The sequence below is a fragment of the Amaranthus tricolor genome, chromosome 8 (assembly GCF_026212465.1).
Source record: "Amaranthus tricolor cultivar Red isolate AtriRed21 chromosome 8, ASM2621246v1, whole genome shotgun sequence".
Lineage (NCBI taxonomy): Eukaryota > Viridiplantae > Streptophyta > Magnoliopsida > Caryophyllales > Amaranthaceae > Amaranthus > Amaranthus tricolor.
Window position 1 is genome coordinate 24091451 of NC_080054.1, and position 24944 is coordinate 24116394.

Consider the following 24944-nt stretch of genomic DNA (forward strand, 5'->3'; position numbering starts at 1 on the left):
CTTAATACTTGTTCGCTAGTCTCTTAAGAGACCGTTTTTCTAAGAGCAGATACTTTTTTGTGAGACGGCCTTAGTTGTGCAACTGGCCTAGGCCCAATAATTTTTTAAAAATATTCTGATATACTAATTTTAAGACTTAAAAATATTCAATTTTAAGATTTAAAAGGTCAATTTTAAAGGTTTTAATATCAACTATGTTTGAGTCATCCTATTTTAAAGTTGAAATGAGAATTTTAAGTCTTACAATTTTAAGTTTTAAAATTGGTTTTTAAAGTATTGAAATTGAACTTTTAACTCTTAAAACTGTCAAATTTCATGACTTAAATGTCAATTTCAAATCATTGAAATTGGTCTTTTAAGTCTTCAAATTGGTCTTTCAACTCTTAAAATTGACATTTTAATTTATAAAATTGGTAAAAAAAAATATATACAATTGGGCCGGCCAATAAGACGCGTCTCACAAGTGAGACGGTCTCACCCAAGTTTTTGTGTTATGAGAGATGTTTCTCAAGCCCAGTACATTGAAGCTTAATGCTTACTCTTACTCTACATTTTTTTTATGAGCTGGCCTAATTAGAGATAGTTTCTCAAAGAGACCGTCTCTAAATAGAAGAAACAAAACTACAAAGAGCTCACATCTACAAGGGTTTTGAGGCAAAATCTCACGCAATTCTTTATTTTGATCATAATGTTTGATCTAGAAGTCTAAATGTTGCAGACTAGCTAGTCGCGTTGGAAACTAAACATTAAGGACTTTCCAGTGACGTATTATATAACTCAAATGATCATTAAAATAGAAAATTATAGCTATTTGAATATAGCAGTCTCTCTAAACTTGCACATATAAAAAACGTCGTAGGAGAGAAATATATCTTTACTATTCCTATAAATACCTAGCGTTAGCTGATTTTTCTTAAACCTTTTTCTAATATCCAAGTAATTTAAATTCATGAAAATCGAGTCATATATCAGTTGAAATATTAGAGAAACCTAAGTTTAATTTTTGCTAGGATTTCTTTCTCTTCATCCTACTTGGTAATAAAAAATGTTCAATCCTATTCAACCTATTAGTCCTATTTACCTTTTTTAAGTTGATATTAATAATATATATATGCATTGAGATCAATAAAATTATATTTAATTATATTTTAACTTTTAAACTAAAAATAATAAATAACAAGTATATAAAAAGTAAATAAACTAACAAGCGAGAAAGTATATTCTTACCTCGACACTCAAAGATCCGACGACTGCTTTAAATAACAAAGTCGGTCAGAAAAACAAATTATTCTCCATATTTTGGAATTAAGTGATACCCAAACGCTAGGCTGGCATTTACCCAAAACAAAAAGTCAAATTTGCACAATAACTATATTATATTATAAACAAATAAATAACAAGAAAAATAAATAAAACAAAATATGATTTATTTTAAACTCTCAAACTTTTATATATGATAGAAAAAAAAAGTATTTTTTTAACATTTTATTCAATTAATAGACGTCGTCATAATCCTAATTAATCACATTTTATAATTCAGTAGAAATGAGTTCTTAATTTAAACAAAAATTTAACATTTTATCTATCGTAAAAGTTTGAAGCTTAGGATCACCAAGTGGATTTATCGTCTACCACGTAAAAAGCAAAAAACTCAAGGTCATCACATTAAGTTTTTTAAAAGATAATTAAGTCAAAACCAAAATAAAAATTACCCAAATACAGAAAGTTATTTTTGTGAGAGACTATCTTTTAATAAGATGATCTCAATAAAAAATTATATATTTATATTTTTATTAGTTGGACTATTAGCCTGTATATAAAAAAGCCACTCCGCACAAAATAATGGGAAAAATACGGAATAATCAGAAAACGAAACTAATTTGACAGAGGGAGTCTGAGTGACTGAGTCTGTCGGGTTGTGGTCTTATGTCGCAAGCTCATCCTACCAAGTTCAAATCGACCCAATTTCTCTAATTTTCCAAAAATCGTCATCGCTTTTTTCCCTTCCTCTCCCTCTTTCTTCATCCCCACCTTCAGGTATGTTTATGTTTTTATCCACTTCCCTAAAATCTGTAACTAGTTAATTACCATCAATTTAATTGCGTAGTTTTTAGATTAATCTTGCTGATGTTATTTTGACTTGATTTTTCCTTAATTTGATTCTGAATTGGGATTTTTTATGTGCGTTTTGTGAAAAATTTTTGTATGCTGTTGGTCTACATTGTAAGTACAAAAGTTACTGTCATCAATTTTGAGTTGGATTTTGCTCCGATTTTGTTTTGAGTTAGGTTTAATTGAATATGCCAAAGGTTTGTTTTCGGTCTGCTTTCAAAGCATGGATCTACCAGTGTTTAGTCTCTGATTTTTGAACATGGAGTATATTTCCCTATAGTTTGAATCACATGGAAGTTGAACTTTCAATTTCAGCAATGCTGTACATACCTTTGTCTTAACTTTACATTGGTTTGTTTCTGAATTGGGTTTTTCCATTTGAATTTTGTGCAAAATTTGTGTATATAGGTCTGCATTGTTAGTAAAAAAAGTTATAATTTGAGTTTGATTTTGCTTCGATTTTGTTGTGTTAGGGTTTAATTGAATACGCCAAAGATTTTATTTTTGCCTCTTCTGCTCTCAAAGTATGGATTACTAATGTTTGGTCTCTGATTTTTAATTAGGGAGAATGTTTTACAATAGTTTGATTCACAAAGAAGTTGAACTTATAATTTTTGCAATGCTTTACATATCCTTGTCTTGATTTTACATTAGGTGGGCATATAACAAGCACCACTATCTTATGAAGATTGAGTTAGAAGGGCTTAAAAAGAAAATTTTGATTTGATTGGGGAGGAATGTATCGTCCAATGCCTACAGAATCCCCCACTAGGGGTGGATCGCCCACCGATACAGGAGATTCTGTTGTAACTTTGGATCAAGTTCCGCGTTGGACTGATGCTGAGGTTCGCTGGTCTTTGGAACCTGATAGTGAAGACTCTATTTTTCCTAGTACTCATTTCCCAGACCCTCTTACATCAGCTTCCACTTCAGAGAATGGAAGTAATGGTATGGTGTCTAGATTTCCTGTTGACCATGAAATTAACTCTAAGGTTTATCTCTGGAGAGGACACCCTTGGAATATTGAAGTAGATGCTGTTGTTAATTCGACAAATGAGGTAGCTTGTTTCCATCCTTTTGTGATATTTCACTCGGTTTCCAATGCATCAAAATGTAGGTGATGAGGTGTTCAGGTTCTTAAATTGATGGTTCTTTGTGAGAGAAACGTTGTAGTTTGATAATTGCTGTTTAGTAGAATTATAAACAATAATTATTGCTGGACCTGTAATGATGACTATGATTTAAGAATAAGGTTGCATTATTATCCACATTGATTTCTTCTTTTACTTCTATTGTTATATTGCTCTCACTTCGAACAAAAGATTAAAAGATGCATATGGTAAATTCATGGACATCAATCTTAGCTGAGAATATTTTTGTTACATTGCCTATATGGTGATATGCACGTTTAAGCATTTAAGTTTTTCAGCAAACATGGTTATCATTCTCTGAACGAGGACCTATTATCTCAATAAGAGTTATTTGAACAGAATATTGATGAAGCACATAGCAGTCCTGGTCTACATGCTGCAGCCGGTCCTGGTCTCGCTGAAGAGTGTGCTACACTGGTAGGTTTTTGGACTCTCTAACTCTAGATCAAGTTATCATTATCGTTTGTAATTTCCCACTAAAATCATATATGTACCACTTTGTTGTGCCATCGTTTAACTTTGACTTGATTTTTATAATCTTTCCGTTTCTAAATTTTGTTGTTTTATTGATGCCCAAGGTGGAATTTTGATTGTAAATTTCTTGGAGACTACTATGGTTAAAATCATAGAAAAATATTGTACAAGCATTTTTGAATACAGATCTAGTAGCAGAATTTTAAAAAGGTTTTATCAATATATTGTAATGTGTCAAAGCTAGAATTCAAGTTGAAATATTGGAAAATATTTAGAAGCATATGGGGTACCATTCTTTTTGGTTGTTTTGACTATCTTGAATTTTCATATAATACTTTTGTTGATGTTACCCATTGCTCCTTTGCCTTCTAATTGATTTAGCTATTCTTGTACTTGCTGAAAATTTGATGTGGCCATGTGTTTTTGTAAGGGCGGATGCAGAACGGGGATGGCAAAGATGACAAGTGCATATGACCTTCCCGCTAGGTAGGTGAATAAGTTGCAAAATTTCAGTTTCTATGTGTCATTGAATAAATCTCGTTTCATTTCTTCCAAGTGAGGAGCATTCTTTGTTTTAATGTCCTGGCTTCTCAGTGAAAGTTCTTTAAGTGCTAGATTTGATGCTCTTTTGATTGGAGTTTGCAGTCCATCTGTTCAAGATGCCGCTCAACGTACTTTGGTGTTGACGTTGACATGCTTTATTATATGCACTCGTTGGATTCTTTGGATCTAGGTTATAACATACTCCTTGGTAGTGTTAAGATCACTGTTCTTGTAGAATGTTTGACTCATATTGTAGAGGAAAGTCATTAAAAAGAATTTAGGGACTATGGAAGTTAATCATGGATTTTTAGGTTTTGGGAATCCTCATGTGACTCTACTGCTTCGGTTTTTATTTCTTTTACACTCTTGATCTGTCTCTCTTGGTATCCAGCTAAACTGTTTTCTTTCTACTTATTTAGGAAGGTTATTCATACTGTTGGACCAAAGTATGCAGTCAAATATCACACAGCAGCAGAAAATGCTTTGAGTCACTGCTACCGTTCTTGCCTTGAACTGCTTATAGAAAATGGGCTTCGAAGGTTTAAAGCACCTATGATCTTCATTTTTTTTACCTTCTAAGTATTAGCTTCTTTCTCGTATAACTTCAAATGGTTTTTGCTTTGCAGCATAGCAATGGGCTGTATATATACGGAGTCAAAAAACTATCCTCGTGAGCCAGCGGCACATGTGGCCATAAGTAAGATTTTTCACCACCTTTTCAAGAATTGTAGCTTCTTCCTTGACGCGTTCTTTTGATAGTACAATACTATCTAATAAGTAGAATGCCTTCACAAATGTGGACACATGATGCTTTCCCAGTTTCCCTAGCTCGTTATGCTCATTAGTATTACAAAATGCTTGCTTTTTATATGTCGAGTTCATTAACTATTGTCTATTGACCTTTTAGCCTCTTTAAGTGGTTAAAGTTGCTCTTATTTGTCCCTTTAACAATGCTCTTAACATTTCTTTCCTTAATTTCTTAGGGACTGTAAGGCGATTTCTTGAGAAGCATAAAGATAAAATTACAGCCATTGTGTTTTGCACTACCACAACAATAGATACAGAAATATATAAAAGGTAACAGACCTTTTTCTAGTTGGCCTTATTTTTAAAATCTAAATTTGTATAAGTTGTCTTTTTAAGGTGTTCTTATTTGATTTCTTGGCTTTATGTAATTTATGAATCAATTGTTGTGGAATTTATTTGTTCTATGTCTATAGATTACTTCCACTTTACTTTCCCCGTGATAAACATGAAGAAGAGGTTGCCATATCAAAGCTTCCTGCTGATGTTGGCGATGAAAATGGTGAAACGGTCATAGATGAACGTAAAATCAGAATACAGCCACTTCCAAATGCTAGGAAGGCAGACTCCAGACCTTCTCAAATCTCAGATCAACTTCCACTTAGTGACGTTGGATTAGTTAGAAGGTTAGATTCTCTTGTTCTTTTAACAAACTTAACATGTTCTTATACCAATTAAAATTCTTCCTTTGGTTAAAATTTATTGGCTGCGATGCATATAACGCATATAGAAGCACTAGCTATTTGTCTGAAGTTTTCTGTAATAATTTGAACTGTATAATGTGTTCAACAGCTGAAATTCTTATCTATTGTCTGTATCCCAAACCAAACGTTCTTGTAGACATTTTGTCGACATCTAGAAGTATGACTGGTGTATAATATGTTATATAGTCATACTTAGTTTACTATAATATAAATAATTGCACACTACAATAGTTCATCATCCAAATGCCACTAAGTGGCTCCCATCTTATGTGGTGTTGGAAAGGTCGGATGTAGGTGACATTACCCTTTTGATGACAAGAGGTTGATTTAGATTGCCTCTTGATTGCAAACATCATCCTCAAATTCACGTTAATAAATAGGGCACTTGATATAAGGATTCATTTTACCATATGGCATCATAATGTGAAATGAATGGATTAGCTGATTTTTTTTCCATTGAAATGGACATTTTTTATGTTCATATCTCTGGTAAATAATTAAGCAAATAAATGTGTTATATTCCAAGAAGCTGACAATTATTATGCCAACTGCAATATATGTTGCAATGATAAATTAGCAAATTGTCTTGTAGTTTTGTTTAAATTTAAAGCTGATAGAGACAACAATATCTTGTAGCCATAACGTGTAGACTTTATGGAATTTGTTTGTGAAAGTTCTCTCATCTAATATTTTATGATGCTTTTTATATCAAGATATTTTACGCATAATGCTATTTATGAATTTACCATGGTGATGTGCTTCCTAATTTCCTTTAGTTTTCTCTCTAGAGCTAGATAACTACAATCTTCTAGTCTTTGAGCGTTTCACTCTATAGATTTACTCTCCTTTGAGTTTTAAAATAGTTATGAGATAGTAGACTATGCTCCATTTGTGGTAAGCCGTCATGGGTTGATTCTTTTGGTATCTTAAATCTGTATGACGGCATATTTTACTTGTAAAGGATGTGAACTTAAAATTTTGGTTGAATCCTGTCATCACTCTTTAGTTAAGACATTAGAGATTTTGAGAGTGCTACATTATGGTGCTTTTTGTTGGAACGAGTAAGAAAACTGTTTAGTCTTCTAAACTGCAACAAAAGAAAACTAAGGTAGCCACCCATGATAGAAATTCTCATTCTTTGTTACACCATTGAATGGGGGTTCAACATTTTAGCTAAGATTAGTCATAAATATGGATAATGTATCTTAAACTTGTTTAGTTGCTACGTTAGTGACTAAATTTTGGTACACGAGGATTGCGGATCACTAAACAAGTAAAATTTGCCACATGATCTAAGAGATATTATATATGGTTATGAATTAACTTTTAGATCATATTGGTCCCCATGATTAAGGTTGTCGTATATCAGTCGTTTCTGGCAGCCATGGTTAGCGTTTCCTTGCCTTTGTCTTTGGGGCATTGACTTTCAACAATTAGAATTTGTTATCTAACTAGGTTAGTGTGATGTAGTCAGGTGATACACATTTGATGCAAAATCAAGTTGGACTCAGGTTAGGATTTTCGTTAGGGTATGATGTATATGGAAGTTTTTGTGTTAGCGTTGGGAAAGATATATTCTTTTTTGTAGTTAAGGAACGATGTTGAGGATTTGTACTTTCAGGATTTGATTTGAAGTTTCCGAAGTATGATTTTGATGATTAGGGATTGAGGAATAAGTATTTAGTGTTCTTTTGTGGAGGATGGTTTTGATGAAGGGTTTAAGGTTTTATTTGTAGTTGTGGATGATGGATGATGAAGGAATGATGGATAAATTATGATGATGATAAAATGTCAAAAGTAATGAAAGGGATATAGAACAAAAATAGACTAAACTAGGATATACTACGGAATATATTCTAAGCAATCAAACTTTCTTAGGGTTTGATAAGCATGGATGACTGTCCTACTCTCTGTAAGAGTACTTCAAAGCCACTTTTCCTATTCACATGAGCATTTTTGCTTCAGTGTAACATAAGATTTTATCACATTTTTATCCTCTTGTAATTCTATTTTCTTCACGTGTAACATAAGATTTGATCACATTTTTCTTATGTCCTTGACGTAGTCAACTGCTTGTACTTAGCTTTTTGTGATCGGAATTCAAATTTTTTGGGGTTTGTTTCATGGGCATTTTTGCTTTCTTATCACTCCTTGTTTGACTTCTTGACTTTGAATTATCAACTGGGGCTCTGTTGATTTTGTATTCATCATGACTAGGACTTGAATTTCATGAGCTATGTTGGACTAGAATCCATCATGCGTTAGGGAATAGGAATAGTCAAATACTCCTTAGGCTTGTTGTGTTCCTCCCATCTGAGCTCTTGATTTGAAGTTCGGGCTTCGACTTGTCTCTCTTCATTCTTCATGATCTTGCTCTATCTTTGTTCTCATATTTCGATAGAGTGATTAAAAATATAATTACGATACTAAAAACAATTATTCAAAATATATTATATAAAATCATCCTACATCACAATCGCAACCGTTTTGTGATAAATGCATTTTTACCATTATCGTGACCTGCGATCGTGACTGAGACCGCGTTCTTGCACCATGGCTAGATTGTTTTAGCTTATGGTATTGGATTGTCAATCCTTCAACCATTAATTAAAAATTGTTTTACTTGATCAATCTAATATTGTTTTATGATCAATTTTTGTAATAATTGATGGATTAAACTCGATCAACTACGAGTTTGCGACTCTCTAATCGCTTGGTAAAATCTTAGATTAGAAAAATTTGCATAACATGAGCACATAATATGTCTATCAATGTTAAAATATAAATATTTGTATATAGTAGACTATGTACTTAAATATTTGGACAAAGTCCAAGTCTGAGTTGGATGTCAAGTTGAGTCATAGTAGAAGTAGGGCTGGAGTCGGATTCGAGTCAGATTATCGGACTTTTTCAGAGATTCTCTCGGATCCGACTTCGACCGGAGTTGGATTATATTATTGGACTCAAAGTCAATTTTTTCCTCATATTCGAATCAAATTTTTTCCACGGGTCAAGTCTAATTAGGGTCATATTCGGAACTAATTCCCGTCCCCACCTACTTATTTGTTCTAGAATATTTAGACAACTCAGTAATATGTTTCGAGTTCTTACAATTGAATTTTGTTCACATAATCACTATGCTGGACATAAGCAAGTATTTTCCATACTACTGGGCAGGGATTCATCCTATTTGGATGCATATCTGGATCCAGCGTTTATGTCACTTATGAAGGATCCAGACCAGAGACGCAAAGAACTGTGGGAAAAGGCTGCTCAAGCTCAAAGTGGATGGAATTTTGCAAAATTGCTTGGATTTGGTGATCTGGGTGGTCCTCCATTGTCTGCTGCTGAGGAGTATTCTCTCCATTCTAGATATCTTGCAAAAGCGAATTCCTCTAATCTTTCAGAGATTGCGGAGATGAAAATTGTGTAAGCATCACTGCCCTGCTAAATTTTGTAATTGCAACTCCCTCCCCCCACCCCATCCATCCACACAAAAGGAGACTTGAATGTGCTTTCTTATTGGTTAAGTCAGGAAAGTGTACACATTTTTTGCTTTTCTAAGGTGAGTGCTTGTGGGTTTTTGTTTGAGCTGGAATGTTGGAGGTTTGAAGTTTCAGGTTTTACTTCTTTCTAGAAAAGGCCGAGATTGTGCCACATTGTGGAAGGTGATCACAAGTATCTTTCCAATTTTTTTTCTAACGACAATGTCAAAAAATATTGGGGCTACAATATGCTTTTTTATTCATCACATGATCTTGGTTTTCTGCTTCGACCTTGATAAAAGGTTTAGTATTTTATATCAGATTGATAAAGTCTTGCTTCTGTTTGTCTTCAGATATCGTGGTGGAGTAGACAGTGAAGGACGTCCAGTTATGGTAGTGGTTGGAGCTCATTTCTTGTTGCGCTGCCTTGATCTTGAGCGTTTTATCCTGTACGTAGTGAAGGTATAGAAAAACTTTGAGCTGGTATTTCTTCTCAAAGTGTGGCCTTTAAGGGCATGTGATTTCCAAACTAATATTGTCCGTTTGATTTTTTAGGAGTTCGAGCCCATAAGTCAGAAGCCATATTCTATTGTCTATTTCCACTCTGCTGCGTCATTACAGCCGTAAGTATAATGTCTCTACCATGTTCTATATGAGATGCTATTACTATCTTCATATAAAAATTGCTGATATTGTGGTTGATGTAGGAAATGAAATGTCATATAAATCTGCTAATGATTGTTTGTTATCAAGGGTTTATCGGAACCAATCTCTTTGATTTTACAAGGGTAAGGTTGCGTCCGACCCCCTACTTCCCCTAGATAGGAGCTTGTGGGAGCCACTTAATGGCATTGAGCTAATGGGATGAAAAATCTAGGACCTGATGCTGTTTATGTGCTTTATTGATTCTGGTATAGTGGTATCATAATTGCATGATAAAGAAGTTTATATTTGTTCTATTGACCTATGTCCACACATTTTATATATTTTTCTTTTTTGTTGTACAGTCAACCAGACTTAGGGTGGATGAGAAGATTGCAGCAAATACTTGGTCGCAAACACCAACGTAATTTGCATGTATGCTACAACATGACTTTAATCACATAATTCTCTCGTCTTAGATCTCTTGTATTTTTCACTAGAAAAGGAAACAAAAATTTAAGAAAATTACGTAGAATTCAACATTACAACTTATGGTTTGATTTGATTTATTTTCTTTACAGGCAATATATGTTCTACATCCAACATTTGGATTGAAATCAGCCATTCTTGCCCTACAAATGTTTGTGGATAATGTGGTATGCGTCCATTATATTTTACCATCAATTTTAAGTGGTTTTGTTTTTGCTCTCACTCCACAGTGACTGATATCTGTGAGTTTTACCATGTATTGATGTCTAGGTGTGGAAGAAAGTGGTTTATGTCGATCGTTTACTACAGCTCTTCAGATATGTTCCTCGTGAACAGTTAACCATCCCTGACTTTGTATTCCAGTTGAGTATTCGCTTTCATTTGATAAAGCCTATTATAAAATGATATTCTATATACCTAGACTTGTAATTTGGGAGCCTGTAGTAAAGCTAAGGTCCTGATTAGGTGAACTAGGCTTTCCTGTACCTCAATAGGTTTGGGGTTGTCTGGGGACAGCATGGGACCTCGAGGAAGATATAGGGCCTGCACTATAACAATCAATATAAGACAATAACACAGAATGCAGCGTTGTTTAAAAATTGTGTTTGAAGATCATCAGCATATTCTCATAGAGAAAATTCTGAAACCAATCAAAACTCAATCAAAACCAAAACAAACCAGACTTACTGAAAACAGGACTGCTTGTAATTGCTGCAAATTCATTTTTATCAATTGCAATTGATCCAAGGTGAAGATTGGTAATAATTAAAGAAGCCAAATCAAATCAACTTATATTTTTGTTAGCATCATAAAAAAAAAATCCAAACTATGTGAAAAATTCTAGAACTTGCGTGAATGAATATATTTTTCTAGAAAGGTTTGCTCGACTTTTCTTATTTCTCATGAATTTTTGACCTTGCTTTGATGCGAATAGCTGAGTAGATGAATAGGCTCGAGAGATATTTTTTAGGATGATTACTCTATTCTCAATGATTGTGTTTGAAAATAAATGATTAAGAATAAATAAGACCCGATCTATGACCAATTTAGACCATTTAGCCTATTTTAAAATCATTTGAGATCGGGACCCATAGGCTCTTTTTAAACCTAGCTAATGGGAACAATAAGGTCAAAACCTACTTGAACCCTAGACCCTCAATCCGGCGGGTCAAGATCAGTGTCTAAAATTTTCAAACTGTGAGTTTGGGTTCACTCAGAATAAATTTTTTGATCTAGCTGAACCTAATCCGTGACTATTCCTACTAGGAAACAAATAAAAACTGCTAAGAAAAACCAAGTCAAATAAAGTGCCTATGAAAATGATAATTGCTACAACAAATAATCTAATCGTCATTTGAACAAATTATTGGACCCACAAACTTGTGTTAGCTAGATGACACGCCGAATCCTTGTAATGCCGACTTTTCACAGATGCAGTGCGTACTCGTCGCAGGATCGCAGTTTTTGACCAACAAACTACCCAGGGGATGCTTCAGCTTAATTTGTTCATGCATTTACTTTTTAACTTCTACTAGAGCACAACTACCAAGTACCAACTGATATTACGCAACCGTAAGTTGGGTAATGATCCATTAAGACTTGACCTCAGACATAAAACAAATCGAACCTAAATGTCAAACACTGGCCAAATAATCCGTCTTTCGATCCTTTTTCTGCACCAATTGAATATAGTGCAGGGCCTAATATTATCAATTCAAAGAAAAGATATAATTACCCGTTCACTCGTTGAAGTTCATAGAAAGTAGATTTTGGATAGTTTTGTTAATGCTTTATATCAACTAATGGCGACGGGTTCCTGCAGGCATGATCTGGAAGTGAACGGAGGAAAAGGTCTTATTGTTGATCCTAGAACAAAGTATGTGTATCAACGACCATAGACCGGATTGTGGAATTTACTGTCAGGGGTTGTGTATTCTTTATTTTCTTTTCTTTTTTGTGAATCATAATCAGTTTGATATTTTATTTGGCTTCAATTATGTATATTAATGTTTACAATTTTTTCAGTTTTCTCTCTCTTGCTTATTTTTTCTGTTGAATGTAAATCAGGTGAAGATTTCAAGTAGTGTCTTGCTGCCTGTAATATTGATGATTATGATAAATTATCTCCTTTTTTGTACATAAATTCACAATTCTGTACATAATTATCTCCTTTTATGTACTGTATATAGTATGGTCTTCATTACAAAGATGCAGGGCGGAACTAGTGTAAAGTCGTTAGTGTCAATTGACATAACTTAAACACAAATTTTAGTGAAAAAACTGTAATACAAGTTATGTTGGCTAATTTGGCAAGGAAATAGACTTTTAACTTAAAGGTTACAAGTTCAAATTAAACCTTATAACTTTTGAAGTTGGCGTTGATTTTGCCAGTATCCACAACAATTAAATGAATGTTCTCAGCAATGAAGATTATCAAAAATGAGTTGCGCAACACGATATGTGATGAGTTAAATGATATTGTTGTAATTTATTTTGAATGTCGTTAGTTTAAAAATTTGTCAAATGATATTATGTGTTATTTTTTAAATATGAAAACTCGGCGTGAACAATTGTCCTAATCAATCGTTCATTTAATTTTCTAATGCAGTTAATTGTATTCTTTTTTAGATTATCGACATTACTTGTTTTTTTTTTTCTAATTCTGCCCAATATGTGAACTTCGACGTTGGTTGGCTATAGCCGGGTCCAACCTAGCTTGTTTAGTCGTTTTTATATAATAATGTTACTAAAATATCGATTATTACATTATAATTTGTTAGTCTATCGGTTTCACTTTTGGCAAAACCTACCAGTACTAGAAATCTACGCGAAACACTTGTAGTTGGTTATTGATTTAACTATACAAACAGATCCTCTATGTGTCATGGAATCATTTTAAATTTGAAAATAAAAGAAAAGGTGGATTTTTTATTTTAATATAAAGTAACTTTTGGAATCTGATAATAGTTATAAAATTAATCTTTGATTTATATATGGAAATATACATGACCAAGATAAGATTACAAGATATGCTAACTCTATTATGACAAATTCAAGAAAACACGTTAGAACAGCCAAGTATTTGTTCAAAGGATACAAACAAATTTTCCGAAGTTTTTACTCCAGGCATTGAGCAAAGGGTACAAACAAAACATTGTCTAATTCTTGTCAATTTTCCAAATATTAACAGGTTTATGAAGTGCGAGATGCAGAGAGTTTAAGACATTCACTCTGACATCTTCGAAGGCAAATATCATTCCAGTTTGGAACATGATGTTGGTTGACACAAACAGTTCGTGCACAAGCATCGGTACATGCATCGAGCTCAGATACTCCACATACAGTGACGCAAGTATCTGGTATCGGATCCTTAGAGAAGGCTCCTACCTTCTTCAACATACGCTTTGATGTACAAACCCGTTCACACACAAAAATCTCATCTGAGCTCTTTTCCCGACCTCGTGCGATCCTAATCCTTTGCTCTTCATCCCGCCTTCTCTTCATCCTCCAGCCTTGTCCTGCTATAACAGCTGGAATAGCAGCTCCCAAAAGGGACCACCATACTTCCACCATCGGTTTTGGTTAGTTACGCCTTTTCTTCTGTATTTCTTTGTTACTGCACTAAGCTTTATCCTGCACCACAAGGGAAAAAATCACTATAGAAAAACATTTCCAAACAAGTTCAAAAATCTCAACACATAGTTTCAGCAAAATTGAAGAGAAAAATTAGCACAGATTGTATAAAAGCACATGATAAGAACTACGACCAAAACACATGTATTCGGCAAGGCTACATGATATGATTTCATGATACTATATGTTACAGCTAGGAATTCTCAAATGGCCTAGTAAATCAACAATAATGTAGTGCTTGTACTACATACCCAATGACGAAGAAATATATGCATCATGACCATACTTTCTCTGACAAAAGCCTAATCTAATACTATCTGTAAGACTGTAACTACTGGATTGAGTAGTGTACAACATTTCACTACCCCAGTTCTCACCTAGACAGAGTTTAGGGGTCGGATGTTCACTACCTCATTAGTGATAATAAAGAAGTTGTTTCTGATTAAACCTTGGTGGCTTGAAACAAAAGGAGAAGTATAAATTGAATGAATAACCAGCTCACGGTAGAAAGTTGCTGAGTTATCAAGCCAGTAGAATTACCCAATGACGCACACCCCTTCGATGACAAAAATGCAATGCAGAAAACATCTACTTAATTTCTACTCCCCAAACATTGAAAACTGCAAAGTAACTATTTCAACCAAAGTGCAAAAACAAGGCCGCATTTTATCGTATCGTTCGTGTTTAAAGGTTTTCAAATTCACCAAACCTGTATTACCCGCATCTTAGTACGACGAATGCATCATCATCTCCGTTACTGCATCACAGTGTCCGTAATCACAATATTATGTTTGTTACTGCAATTGTGACTATGACCGCATTTTTGCACTCTGTGACTTCAAGCAATTTAGAAACTAGAAACAGGAAAGGTTAATAAAAGAAGCACATGTTAAATGCTCATTCAGTTACACCTAGCATCTCTACAATTCACCATACTACAATAAGATGAATCAATCCAGATGTTCAGGAAACACAACCAAGTTAACCAGCCTTCCCACAGGATTAGAATAAGAACCCATTTCTTGAACTTTACTGAAATCGTGCTCAGTTACAAAGCCATTAGATCTGACTCCGTTTTCTTAAATATTCAGAAATAATAACTCAAGAGTATACCTGAACTCCATTACATGTGAACTAAATTTGAGGTACAGGTTGAGATTACCCTTAAAAAAAACAATTCACATTCTCTACAGTCCACAACAATAACCCAAGCAACAGGACACTAAGAAGGCTATGAAAAACCAAATGCTTGCTTGAAATATTACTAAGTACAACTACAAATGTAACTAAACACACCCGTTGTCACCTTCAGGAAAGCATGCAATGACCAACATTCAAAAACCTAGCATAACAAGCATGTCTCAAGATATATTCAAAACGGATTCCGTGTTATCATTGCAGAAATTAAGACTATCCTTAATAGACGATTCTGAATGTGCCTTGATCTTGAGAACAAGATATGACTAACATCCTACATCAGAATGACAATTGACGACGAAATGCCCAATATTGTGAAGTGTCATATGAATCGCTCACTTCACCGGCGAATCCAGATAGAGAATCGAAGAGAAAAGAAGAGGAGAAGAAGATAGGAACTTACACATTGATGCCACCATTAAAGAGTAGTTCTTAGAATCAATGGAGAGTTGAGGAAGATAGATTGTGCGGCGTGAAGAGGCATGAGAAAAAGGCACAGATGGTTTAGGGTTTGATAATTGGAAAGAAAAACGTGGGTTCACTTTCTTTAATGTTAATGACCGTAACAGGATGTTCCTTGTTTGGTGTTTAAATGTAATTTGATTTTAAAAGTAAAAAATTACTAATGTTAATAACAAATCTTGTATAGTTGTATGAGTTTATATAACTAATTTATTTCTCCAATCGAATATTTTAATGTTGTAAATATTTTAATGTTGTAAATGATTATTTTAAAGCGATAAATAATCATTTTTAGACTATAAAAATATTCACTTTATAACTATAATTGATCAGCCTAATAGAGATGATATGAAAACATCTCTTTTGAGAATTACAAATTTTTGTATGAGACTGCCTTACCGAGAGACATGCATCATACTTGGGTTAAATAGTCTAATAATGGAAACTTCTAGCTTATGGACATCTTGTTTTGAGATCGTCTCACCGTGAGACGGTCTGATACAAAACGGGTTGTTTGAGAATTTGTGTAATTTAAAGTGCTTGTTTAATGGAAATGGATGGGCTTGGCCCCAATGAAATAAAATTAAAGATTAGATCATGATGAAAATTTGAAAAAAATAAGATTATTTAACAACTTTATTCAAAAAACAAGTTTCGTTCAAACTTTATTCCCAAAATAAGCGTCTTTGGCTCCAAAGCTAGGCTTGGTGTAAACTCGCTTTTACTAACAGCGAATTAAAAGAAATGGTTAAAATTTTAGTCAAGGGATATATCGCTGTTACTAATAGCGACCTAATGTTTTTTACTGGTCAAACATAATGTCGTTGTTAGTAACAGTGACATATCCCTTGACCTAGTTTGCTTTTGTTGATCTTTTTGTATGATTTAAACTAACCGTTGTAAAATTGTAAAATAGCCGTTATGAAGTTGAAAATAGCTGTTGTTATTATGTTCTATAAATAACTCCATCATCTCCCTTCTTCATTGTATCCAAACTCCATCATTCTTGTTCTAGTTAATCGATTTTGAAGGTAACTGAAACAGCCCAAACCAGCGTAAACAATATATTATTATTGTCTACAAAGCACAGCGGAAGACTTATAGAAGTCTAGGCTGAATCCGACCTGTGGTTCGATAACCACAGCAACCAATATCAGAGTATTTAAAAACTTGACATAACTGTAATACAATTACTTACAACCCAGTTATAAACTAAATTAATACATTATAAAATATCTATTTTTTTTTATTAAAAGACATGGTTTGTCAAAATATCATTATAAGTTAACCTTCCGAAAACGATGTCCTCGCAATCGCAACACATGACACATAAACGAGCAGCACATCCATCCGCACTAAAGATGGCAACCTGAAAGTGGATCTATCCCCTGTAAGAGATAGGTCCTAAAAAAAACTGTCAACAATTGTATTGTTGAGTAATCCAACAAACTACTACATTTGTATACGAGTCATTAACAAACATTTCCAATCAAATTCCTTGTTCACTTGGTAATCATTTATAATCAATATTTTATCCAAATCAAAACTCTTTCAAAAGTCCGTTTGGTATCGACATAAATACGGTTATGAATCTTTAGTTCATAACAAATCAAAACGCGGCTATAACTTTACAAGTTAATAGCGTAAATCAAAAGGCGGCTACTACTTTTCAAGTCAATAGCCAAACAATACGGCAAATGACAAATATGATATCATTTGCGAAACAAACAAAACTTTATGTACCAAACGTATTTATTCAAAACTCATATTAAATCAATAAATTTCACAGCACTTTAAAACGTGGGAATATATGGACCGTCAGGAAGTAGGCTTGATCTAAATCCTGAGAACACGGGTGATCGTCATCACCGAAAATACGGTTCTTGCAAGAACGAAACGGGATCGGGGGCTCGAGACCGATCCGAATAACCATTACCTATTATCAAGCTATAGGATTTCACAATAATCCGGATATAAATATCCGTTGCCAATTCCCAAAAACGGACATTTTTCAATGTCGAACATTTCAATATAACACAAAACAATAATTCAATTGATTTTCTTTGAAATCAACAATCATACCTCCTTTTCATAATACAATATTTCAAGACTCGTATTTTATAAATTAGTAACATACAAAACATGCTTTTGTAATCTCATTAAATAAATACAATATTTAAAAGCTCATATATAAAAACGTATGAACATTCAAATACTTGAATTTAATTTTAAAAGATAGGATAGTAGTTTGCTTGTGGATTACCTTCCTACACCATGAATAACAGTCACTAATTAAAATACCAATCAATTCATATGTTCCCAAATTTATACTTGAACCAAACACTCATATTATTCAATTAAGATCCATAACCCAACAATACCGATCCATAACCCAACAATACCAATCCATAAAGGGAAAACAATAAACCTAAGTTAATCTCAATTACTCAATAAATAACCTTAAACCTCCAATTTAATTTATACTTCCTAATTCCACATAATAAATTCCATTTTAGTACCATAACAGGACACTTGTTAGTAATTTGATCATAACTCTCTCATACGAACTCATCTTGGGGTGACGCAAGTGCCTACGTGATCGCGACTTGAAGCTCTACAAATATCATGAAGACAATAGAACCCAAAAACAATCAAACTATCCCAAAATAACCAAAACAGAAGGTTCTCATTGATTTCATGACAGCTTGCTGGTATGTCATTGTTTTGAACATAACTCTCTCACACAAACTCATTTTGGAGCGATTCAAGTGCCCACGTGATCGCGACTCGAAGCTCTACAAATCTCATGAAGACACCACAACCCCAAAACGACTCTAACTATTTCAAAAACAGCAATACAAATTCGGACAGAACAAACGGAACCTCATTGTCGATTTTATGACAGTCTACTAGTATTTTGAACATAACTTCCTCATACGAAATCATCTCGGGGCGATTCAAGTGCCCACACGACCGCGACTCAAAGCTCTACAAATCTCAAGAAGATATAAGAACCCAAAAACAATCACAACTAACTCGAAAATGGCCAAAACAGAATGCTCAGTTTTTGAGCTGAAATTTCAATATCCAATACTAAATTTTTATACTAGAAACCATATAACCCACATAACCAATTCTAATCAATACTAAACACAACTCAATTACTAATTAAACTCATATACTCTAATTAAATTCAAGTTCATACCCAAATTGAATCCACATACCAAATTGAATCCACATACCAAACTACTTTAAAACATTCAATTAATATTTAAATAGAGTAGTTTGTGGATTACCTCAATCACCATTGAAGGACCCTTCAACTTTCAATCTTGATGAACTTCAATTTGAGTCACAAAATTCCCAAATCAATTTACAAAATCCTAACATTTAAATTTGAAAACAAAACAACAAAAGAAGGAAAAGTGGTTACCAACAATAAAGGAAGGAGCAGAAGTAGTTGCTGTTGGTGGTGGAGCTCGTGGCTGGGCTTGGTTGTGCCGCCGCTGTGGGTGAGGGGAGTGGAACGTGAGAGAAGAGGGAAGGAGGCAGTGTTGAGAGATTGAAGGAATAAAAGATGAGGATGAAGAAAGAAATGGGGAAGGGGTGTAAGGTGTACTGATTTGGTGTTGTTTTAATATGAGGGAGTAAGGGTATGTCGGTTAGTTTGTGGTAAAATGGTTTTATTTTTAGCTTTGACCTATTAAATTCTATTAAAGTCGTCTCGTCGTAAGACAATTTTATATAAGACATGCTGTAAGGGTACAATAGACGATTTATAAAATAAGTAATTGGTAGTATAAATAAAGATTACATTTAGGAATTTATTTTTCAATACTTTATTTAAATTTATTTTTATAAAGATAAGATAGTAATCAATTAATAAATATAATCAAAATACACTTTTATCGAAGTATTCTTTGTACGAATCTTATACATTAAATAAAATATACCTCTTTCTTGAAAATGTTAACAAATGAAATACTCGAGTCAAGATTATCAAAATAATAATATTATTACTCGAATTAACATACTTAATAACCTCAATCAGCTTAATCACTTATAATTAAGCTTTATTAAATGTAGCCTATTTCAGTAACATAAAGTATTATGTTAGTATTATTCTCAATTTATAAATGTTAATATTATTTTTTAATGTTTACTTATGTTACTATATCATATGTGTTCCGTAGATGTCACAGGAGCATTTTATTGAAGAGCTTTGTGATTGTGGTTATGAAGCTGAGATTGATACAAATTGGAGCGACGTCGATCCTGGCCGTGATTTTGTTGCTTGTCCTTTCTACTTGTATGAAGGATTCGGATGCACGTACTTTAGGTTGGTTGCTCCGAAGGGTACCAAATCGCTTGAAAAAGAAAAACAAGAGCTTAAAGATGAGGTATTTAATCTCAAGAGACAAATAAATGATATGGAACATAGAAAAAAAGAGACTGAAAGAATTATGAGAAAGTTGAAGAAGCAATATTAGTTAACGGCGGTGGTTTAACTTAATGAATAAACTATGTAATTTGATATGGATTCGTTGAACATGAATGAAATTGTGTTGAATTTTCGAGAGCATTTTCCCTATTTGAATATGATTGTCTGTTTGTTTTTAATTAAATTCATACTGCATTCTTGGCGGAATGATTCATCGCCGAAAACTCTGAGTACCTAACATCATTTCATTCATAATAAACATGTGATAATACGATAAAAATATATACATCTACATATATATTACAAATTATACACAAAAGTCCAAATGTTACAAATATTGAATATTTACAAATGTTCAATATATACAAAATGTCACTAATGTTCAATATATACAAACAGTATACTAATGCTAATCCTCCTCCTGTACCCTGTCTAACTATGACGGTTTACGATGCCTCCTACGATAGTAAAAGGCCGTCGCATGACGCTCGGGTAGGGGAGGTGTTGATACTTTGATGATCCAGCACCATAGTCGGGGCACGTTAAGTCTACCTCCTCAATATGAACGTCGGCATGATGAGGAGATGACCCCTGCTCGTCCATAGTGGTGTCGGGCACAGTGACTTCTGGAATGAAGTGCTGAAACTGTGTCCCGAGGAGTATGCCTTGGGAAATCTCCCGTACAGGCTCCTCTTGGGTGGAGCTGATGACAGATACAATGCCCTGTGCCTGTATTAAGACTGAAGTATTAATGAAATATATAACATGTAAGTTCTATGGATAATAATCAACGTTGAAGAATACTTACAAGCTGTGTCATTGTCGGTGCTGCGGGAGCGTACTGGGCTGCCGCGATTATACCTCGTGGTGTCATCCATCGACGAGTGATGGAAAGGAACCACGACATATAATCCACCGAAGTAGGTGCGCCTACAGCCTCAATCGGCGCACCTTGGGCCAGCAACTCCAGCCTGTGATCCCAACGAGCTATATGGCGTCAGTTGATCTCTAACCAGTTCTTGGGCTCCCGACCCTTGCGTGAGCTGTGATGGAGATCCGCCACTATGTCACAAGGCGGCGGGATGCCCTGTACCATCCCAAATTGGCGCAGTACGCGCTTAGGGAGATGCACTTCGACTATGTCGAAGCATATCAAAGGTACAAAGGCTGTCCACACCCCTGAAAAGATCCCTGGAGTGCTGAGGCAACGCAGCGTATGCCTCAGCGGGGTAAGGGTCCCATCAAAACTACACGTGAAAATGCAATTAATAATTACACAATGTGATAGTTACAAGACTAGTTGTAGTGAATTTTTTACCTGGTCAGCTCGAAGTAGATCGAGTTGATCGCGGTAGAACCCCACGCCCGATCCTGTGTGGGTCCTTGTACGTTTAACAAAAAAGACCACCGCGATCCATATGGCACATGTGGGGGTGGAAGAATTGGTGGCGCAAATGCACCACGTCCAACACTCCTCATCGGTTGCCCAATGAGAATGTGCTCCCACGCCCAAAGCTATGAATTACAGATATAAGTAAGTAAACGAAACACAAAAACAAATTAAGAAATAAAGCGTTAACATGTAAAGTTAGTATTACCTAAAGAATAATCAGGGGCCCAGCGATCTCCTTCGCGTTCTTCCGTGAAGCTTCACACAGTCTTCTGTACAGATAATCTAGGGCTGCGGAACCCCAGCTGTAACTGTAGATGACCTCCCATGGCGCATCAAGCAACGTCAAGTACAAAAGCTGAACCTTGTTGCTAGTCTTGTAGGAGAACAAGATAGCACCAATCAGATGTGAGAGATACGCCAACGGTAGCCTCATCAGCACCTTTAGGGAGGTGCGAGAAGTTCTTCGCAAGCCATGTTACGTGCAACGCACTCCCTTTGGCTACCTCTGCGGGAGGTCGGACTCCTAATAATCTTTGGACTTTATCTTGCCAACTTTCGAGTTGGCATCCAACGGTGCAGACGACATGTCCCTTGATGGGAAGCCGTGTAAGCACAGCTACGTCAAGTAAAGTGACAGTAGCCTCACCTAGAGGTAGGTGGAAGGTATGTGTCTCTTGGCGCCACCGCTCGATTAAAGTAGTGACTAGCGCCCGATCGACTCTCCCATAAGCGATGAGGTGGAAGTAGTACAACTTCACTCACTGAAGGTAGGGGATGATCCGTGCGTCAATGGCCCATGGAGCAGAGTCGGGATGCCTGGTGTATATGGTCTCCATGTCGGACACCTAAACGCGAAGATTATATTAGCATAAAGTTAAAGTATAAAGGCATGTACATTCAAAATACTAAGTTCACTAACCTGGACATCCCATAGTACATTGCTCCTGTGATCCGCCTGCATCGTCAGTACACTAGGGTCTCGAGGGCCTGGAGCTGTTGGATCCATCTCTACTGCAATTCAACAATAACTAAGTTGTAATGATGATTATACGTAAAAATACTTAAGAAATACTCAAATTGTTTACTTATGTTATTTATTTGTTTCATAGTCTTTATGTTTATATACTCAAATACAAATACAGTTTACCTTGACGTGCAAGTTCTAGTGTTGTGACCTTCACTATCACACCGTCGACAAGCGTTGCGTCTCCTTGATCCTTCGTCGATCTCGTTGGTGATCCTCCTTGACTTAGGTCTTCCTAATTCACGAATGTGATCTGGATCATGTATCACCTCAACACCGGTGTATTGAGGCCATGACCTCTTATCAATCAACGGCATGAATATGAATTCATATATATTTACATAGCTCTGGGTAGTGTAGCAAGAGTCGACAAAACGCTCATACGATAAGTTTCTTTTAATACAAACGGCAAGAACATGAGAACAAGGTAAGTGATATATGGAGGGTTTGTTACAAGTGCATTTCATTTCTCTCAAATCCACACTTTGTATTTTACCACCCTTGGCGAATCCTCTATTACCACGACTAGTCTTAAGTTGAAAAAGGCCTCGTCTGTAGTTAAATGCGACGATCTCATAGAAGTTTGCCTTCTCAGTTTTACGGGTGATAATTCTTGTGGCGTGTGAAGTGTACTTACTTCCCCCAATTAGCTATGCATTTTCATTCTCGCGTCTTTTAACAAAATAATCATTAACACTGTAGAAGGTGAACTCCACAAGAGTAGTTATAGGCAAGAAACATACACCCTTCATCACGTTATTGAATACTTCGGCTAAGTTGGAATTAGTAACACCATACTTATACCCTCCATCATGACATATTGACCATTTACACATATCACGAACTTGATCAATCCAAAAAAGAGCTTCTCGATTAGCAACACCAATAGCCTTCAATCCCTCGATGACCTTATGTGGTTGTCTTTGCTCTGCAGTCCTTCCATACATCTTCTTCAGCTTCACATTACGCATTTGATGGTTGAAGTTACTTAACAAATGCCGCAAGCAAAACCTATGATAGGCATTTGGAGGTTGCCATTCCGGCTCCTCTATGGTTGCTAGAATGCCCGCATGTCTATCAGAAATAACACATAAACCTGGACTATGTATCACATGCTTAAGAACACACGTTATAAACCAAGACCATGCGGCTATGCATTCTTTCTCTACCAAAGCAAAGACAAGCGGGAAGATTCCCTTGTTCCCATCTTGAGCAATCGCAATTAACAACGTATGGCGATACTTACCATACAAATGTGTTCCGTCAATGGCAATAAGGGGTTTTCAATACTTGAACCCCTCAATATTAGGTTACACGTTGGAAAGTTCTAATACTAAGACGGACGTACACACCAACATCATTATCTTCCTTAAAGAACCACTCAACTACAGTCTCGGGGTTAGAAACTTGCATTGCTTTCAAGAAGCGTGAAAGAAGAGGATAAGAATCTTCCCATGCCCCATAGATGGAGAGAAGGGCTTGTTGTTTAGCACACCATGACCGCTTATAGGTCACTTCGACACCAAATTGGTCTTTCACCATTTGTCGCACCACAAAGACCTTAATTGATGGGTATTCAGCAACACAATTTCTAATAAGATTGTTAATCACGGAAGATGTCAAATGAATGTGTCCAGCTAACACATTTTTAGTACTTAATACACAACCCCCATGCTTCCCTTTATATGTAACAATCTCCAATGAAGGTGAATAGGAGCTCTTCCTAGCCTTAAGCCGCCAAGCACACCCTCTCTTACACTTCAAGGTGAGCACGGTTTGATTTGAAGTCTCAGTTCGGTACTCAACGTTCCTACGAATATGATACAATCTAACAGCATCCAACAACGCATCCTTGTTATCAAACATCATACCCTTTTGAAACTCTCCTTCATCGGTGTAGGTTGTATCACAAGCCCAAGACCTCCAAGAGTTGTCCTCAACGTGTTCATCTAGAGGGGGAACTAGTGCATAAGGTGTAGGAGCAATGATTGTTGGAATGTTGCCTAAGTTCATGTCATTAGCTAGAGCCTCCTCGTCAACACCCACATCGTCCTCAGAAGGAGCTTCAACGAATTCATTACTCTCACTATTAACATCACCCCAAGGCTCATTTGTATCTTCAACGCATGAAGTCGTTGTTACTAACAGCGACTTGACCTTGTTGACCAGCAAACATTAGGTCGCTGTTAGTAACAGCGACATATCCATTAACCAAAATTTTGACTATTTCTTTTCATTCGTTGTTAGTAAGAGCGAGAATACACCAAGCCTAAGTTTAGAGCCAATGACACTTATTTTAGGAATAAAGTTTGAACGAAGTTTATTTTTTGAATAAATTCATTAAAACGTCTTATTTTTTTCAAATTTTCGATCATGATACTCCATCCCTA

The 24944-nt window shown here is 35.3% G+C and overlaps 2 protein-coding genes across 8 annotated transcripts; one reads left to right on the forward strand and one right to left on the reverse strand.

Annotated features, from left to right (window-relative positions):
- The first annotated feature begins 1838 nt into the window (after window positions 1-1838).
- LOC130821379 (uncharacterized) lies at window positions 1839-12547 on the forward strand. The gene is made up of 15 exons (XM_057687114.1): window positions 1839-2037; window positions 2767-3170; window positions 3603-3680; window positions 4168-4223; window positions 4700-4819; window positions 4907-4977; window positions 5264-5357; window positions 5501-5710; window positions 8966-9217; window positions 9627-9735; window positions 9829-9896; window positions 10281-10350; window positions 10497-10571; window positions 10675-10766; window positions 12227-12547. Exons 2-15 carry the CDS (start codon window positions 2850-2852, stop codon window positions 12300-12302), a joined length of 1692 nt encoding a protein of 563 aa, XP_057543097.1. The 5' UTR covers window positions 1839-2037; window positions 2767-2849; the 3' UTR covers window positions 12303-12547.
- An 872-nt stretch (window positions 12548-13419) lies between these two features.
- LOC130821380 (uncharacterized protein At5g64816) lies at window positions 13420-19343 on the reverse strand. 7 transcript variants are annotated; one of them, XM_057687120.1, is made up of 4 exons: window positions 19130-19339; window positions 18993-19036; window positions 15638-17084; window positions 13420-14037 (listed from the first exon to the last, which is right to left on the reverse strand). In XM_057687120.1, the coding sequence occupies exon 4, from the start codon at window positions 13975-13977 to the stop codon at window positions 13597-13599; it is 381 nt and encodes a 126-aa protein (XP_057543103.1). In that variant the 5' UTR covers window positions 13978-14037; window positions 15638-17084; window positions 18993-19036; window positions 19130-19339; the 3' UTR covers window positions 13420-13596. The 7 variants fall into 7 exon arrangements, with proteins under 7 accessions (XP_057543103.1, XP_057543098.1, XP_057543104.1 ...); XM_057687115.1 differs by having other exon boundaries at window positions 15638-17100; XM_057687121.1 differs by lacking the exon at window positions 15638-17084 and having other exon boundaries at window positions 19130-19343.
- Between the last annotated feature and the right edge of the window lie 5601 nt (window positions 19344-24944).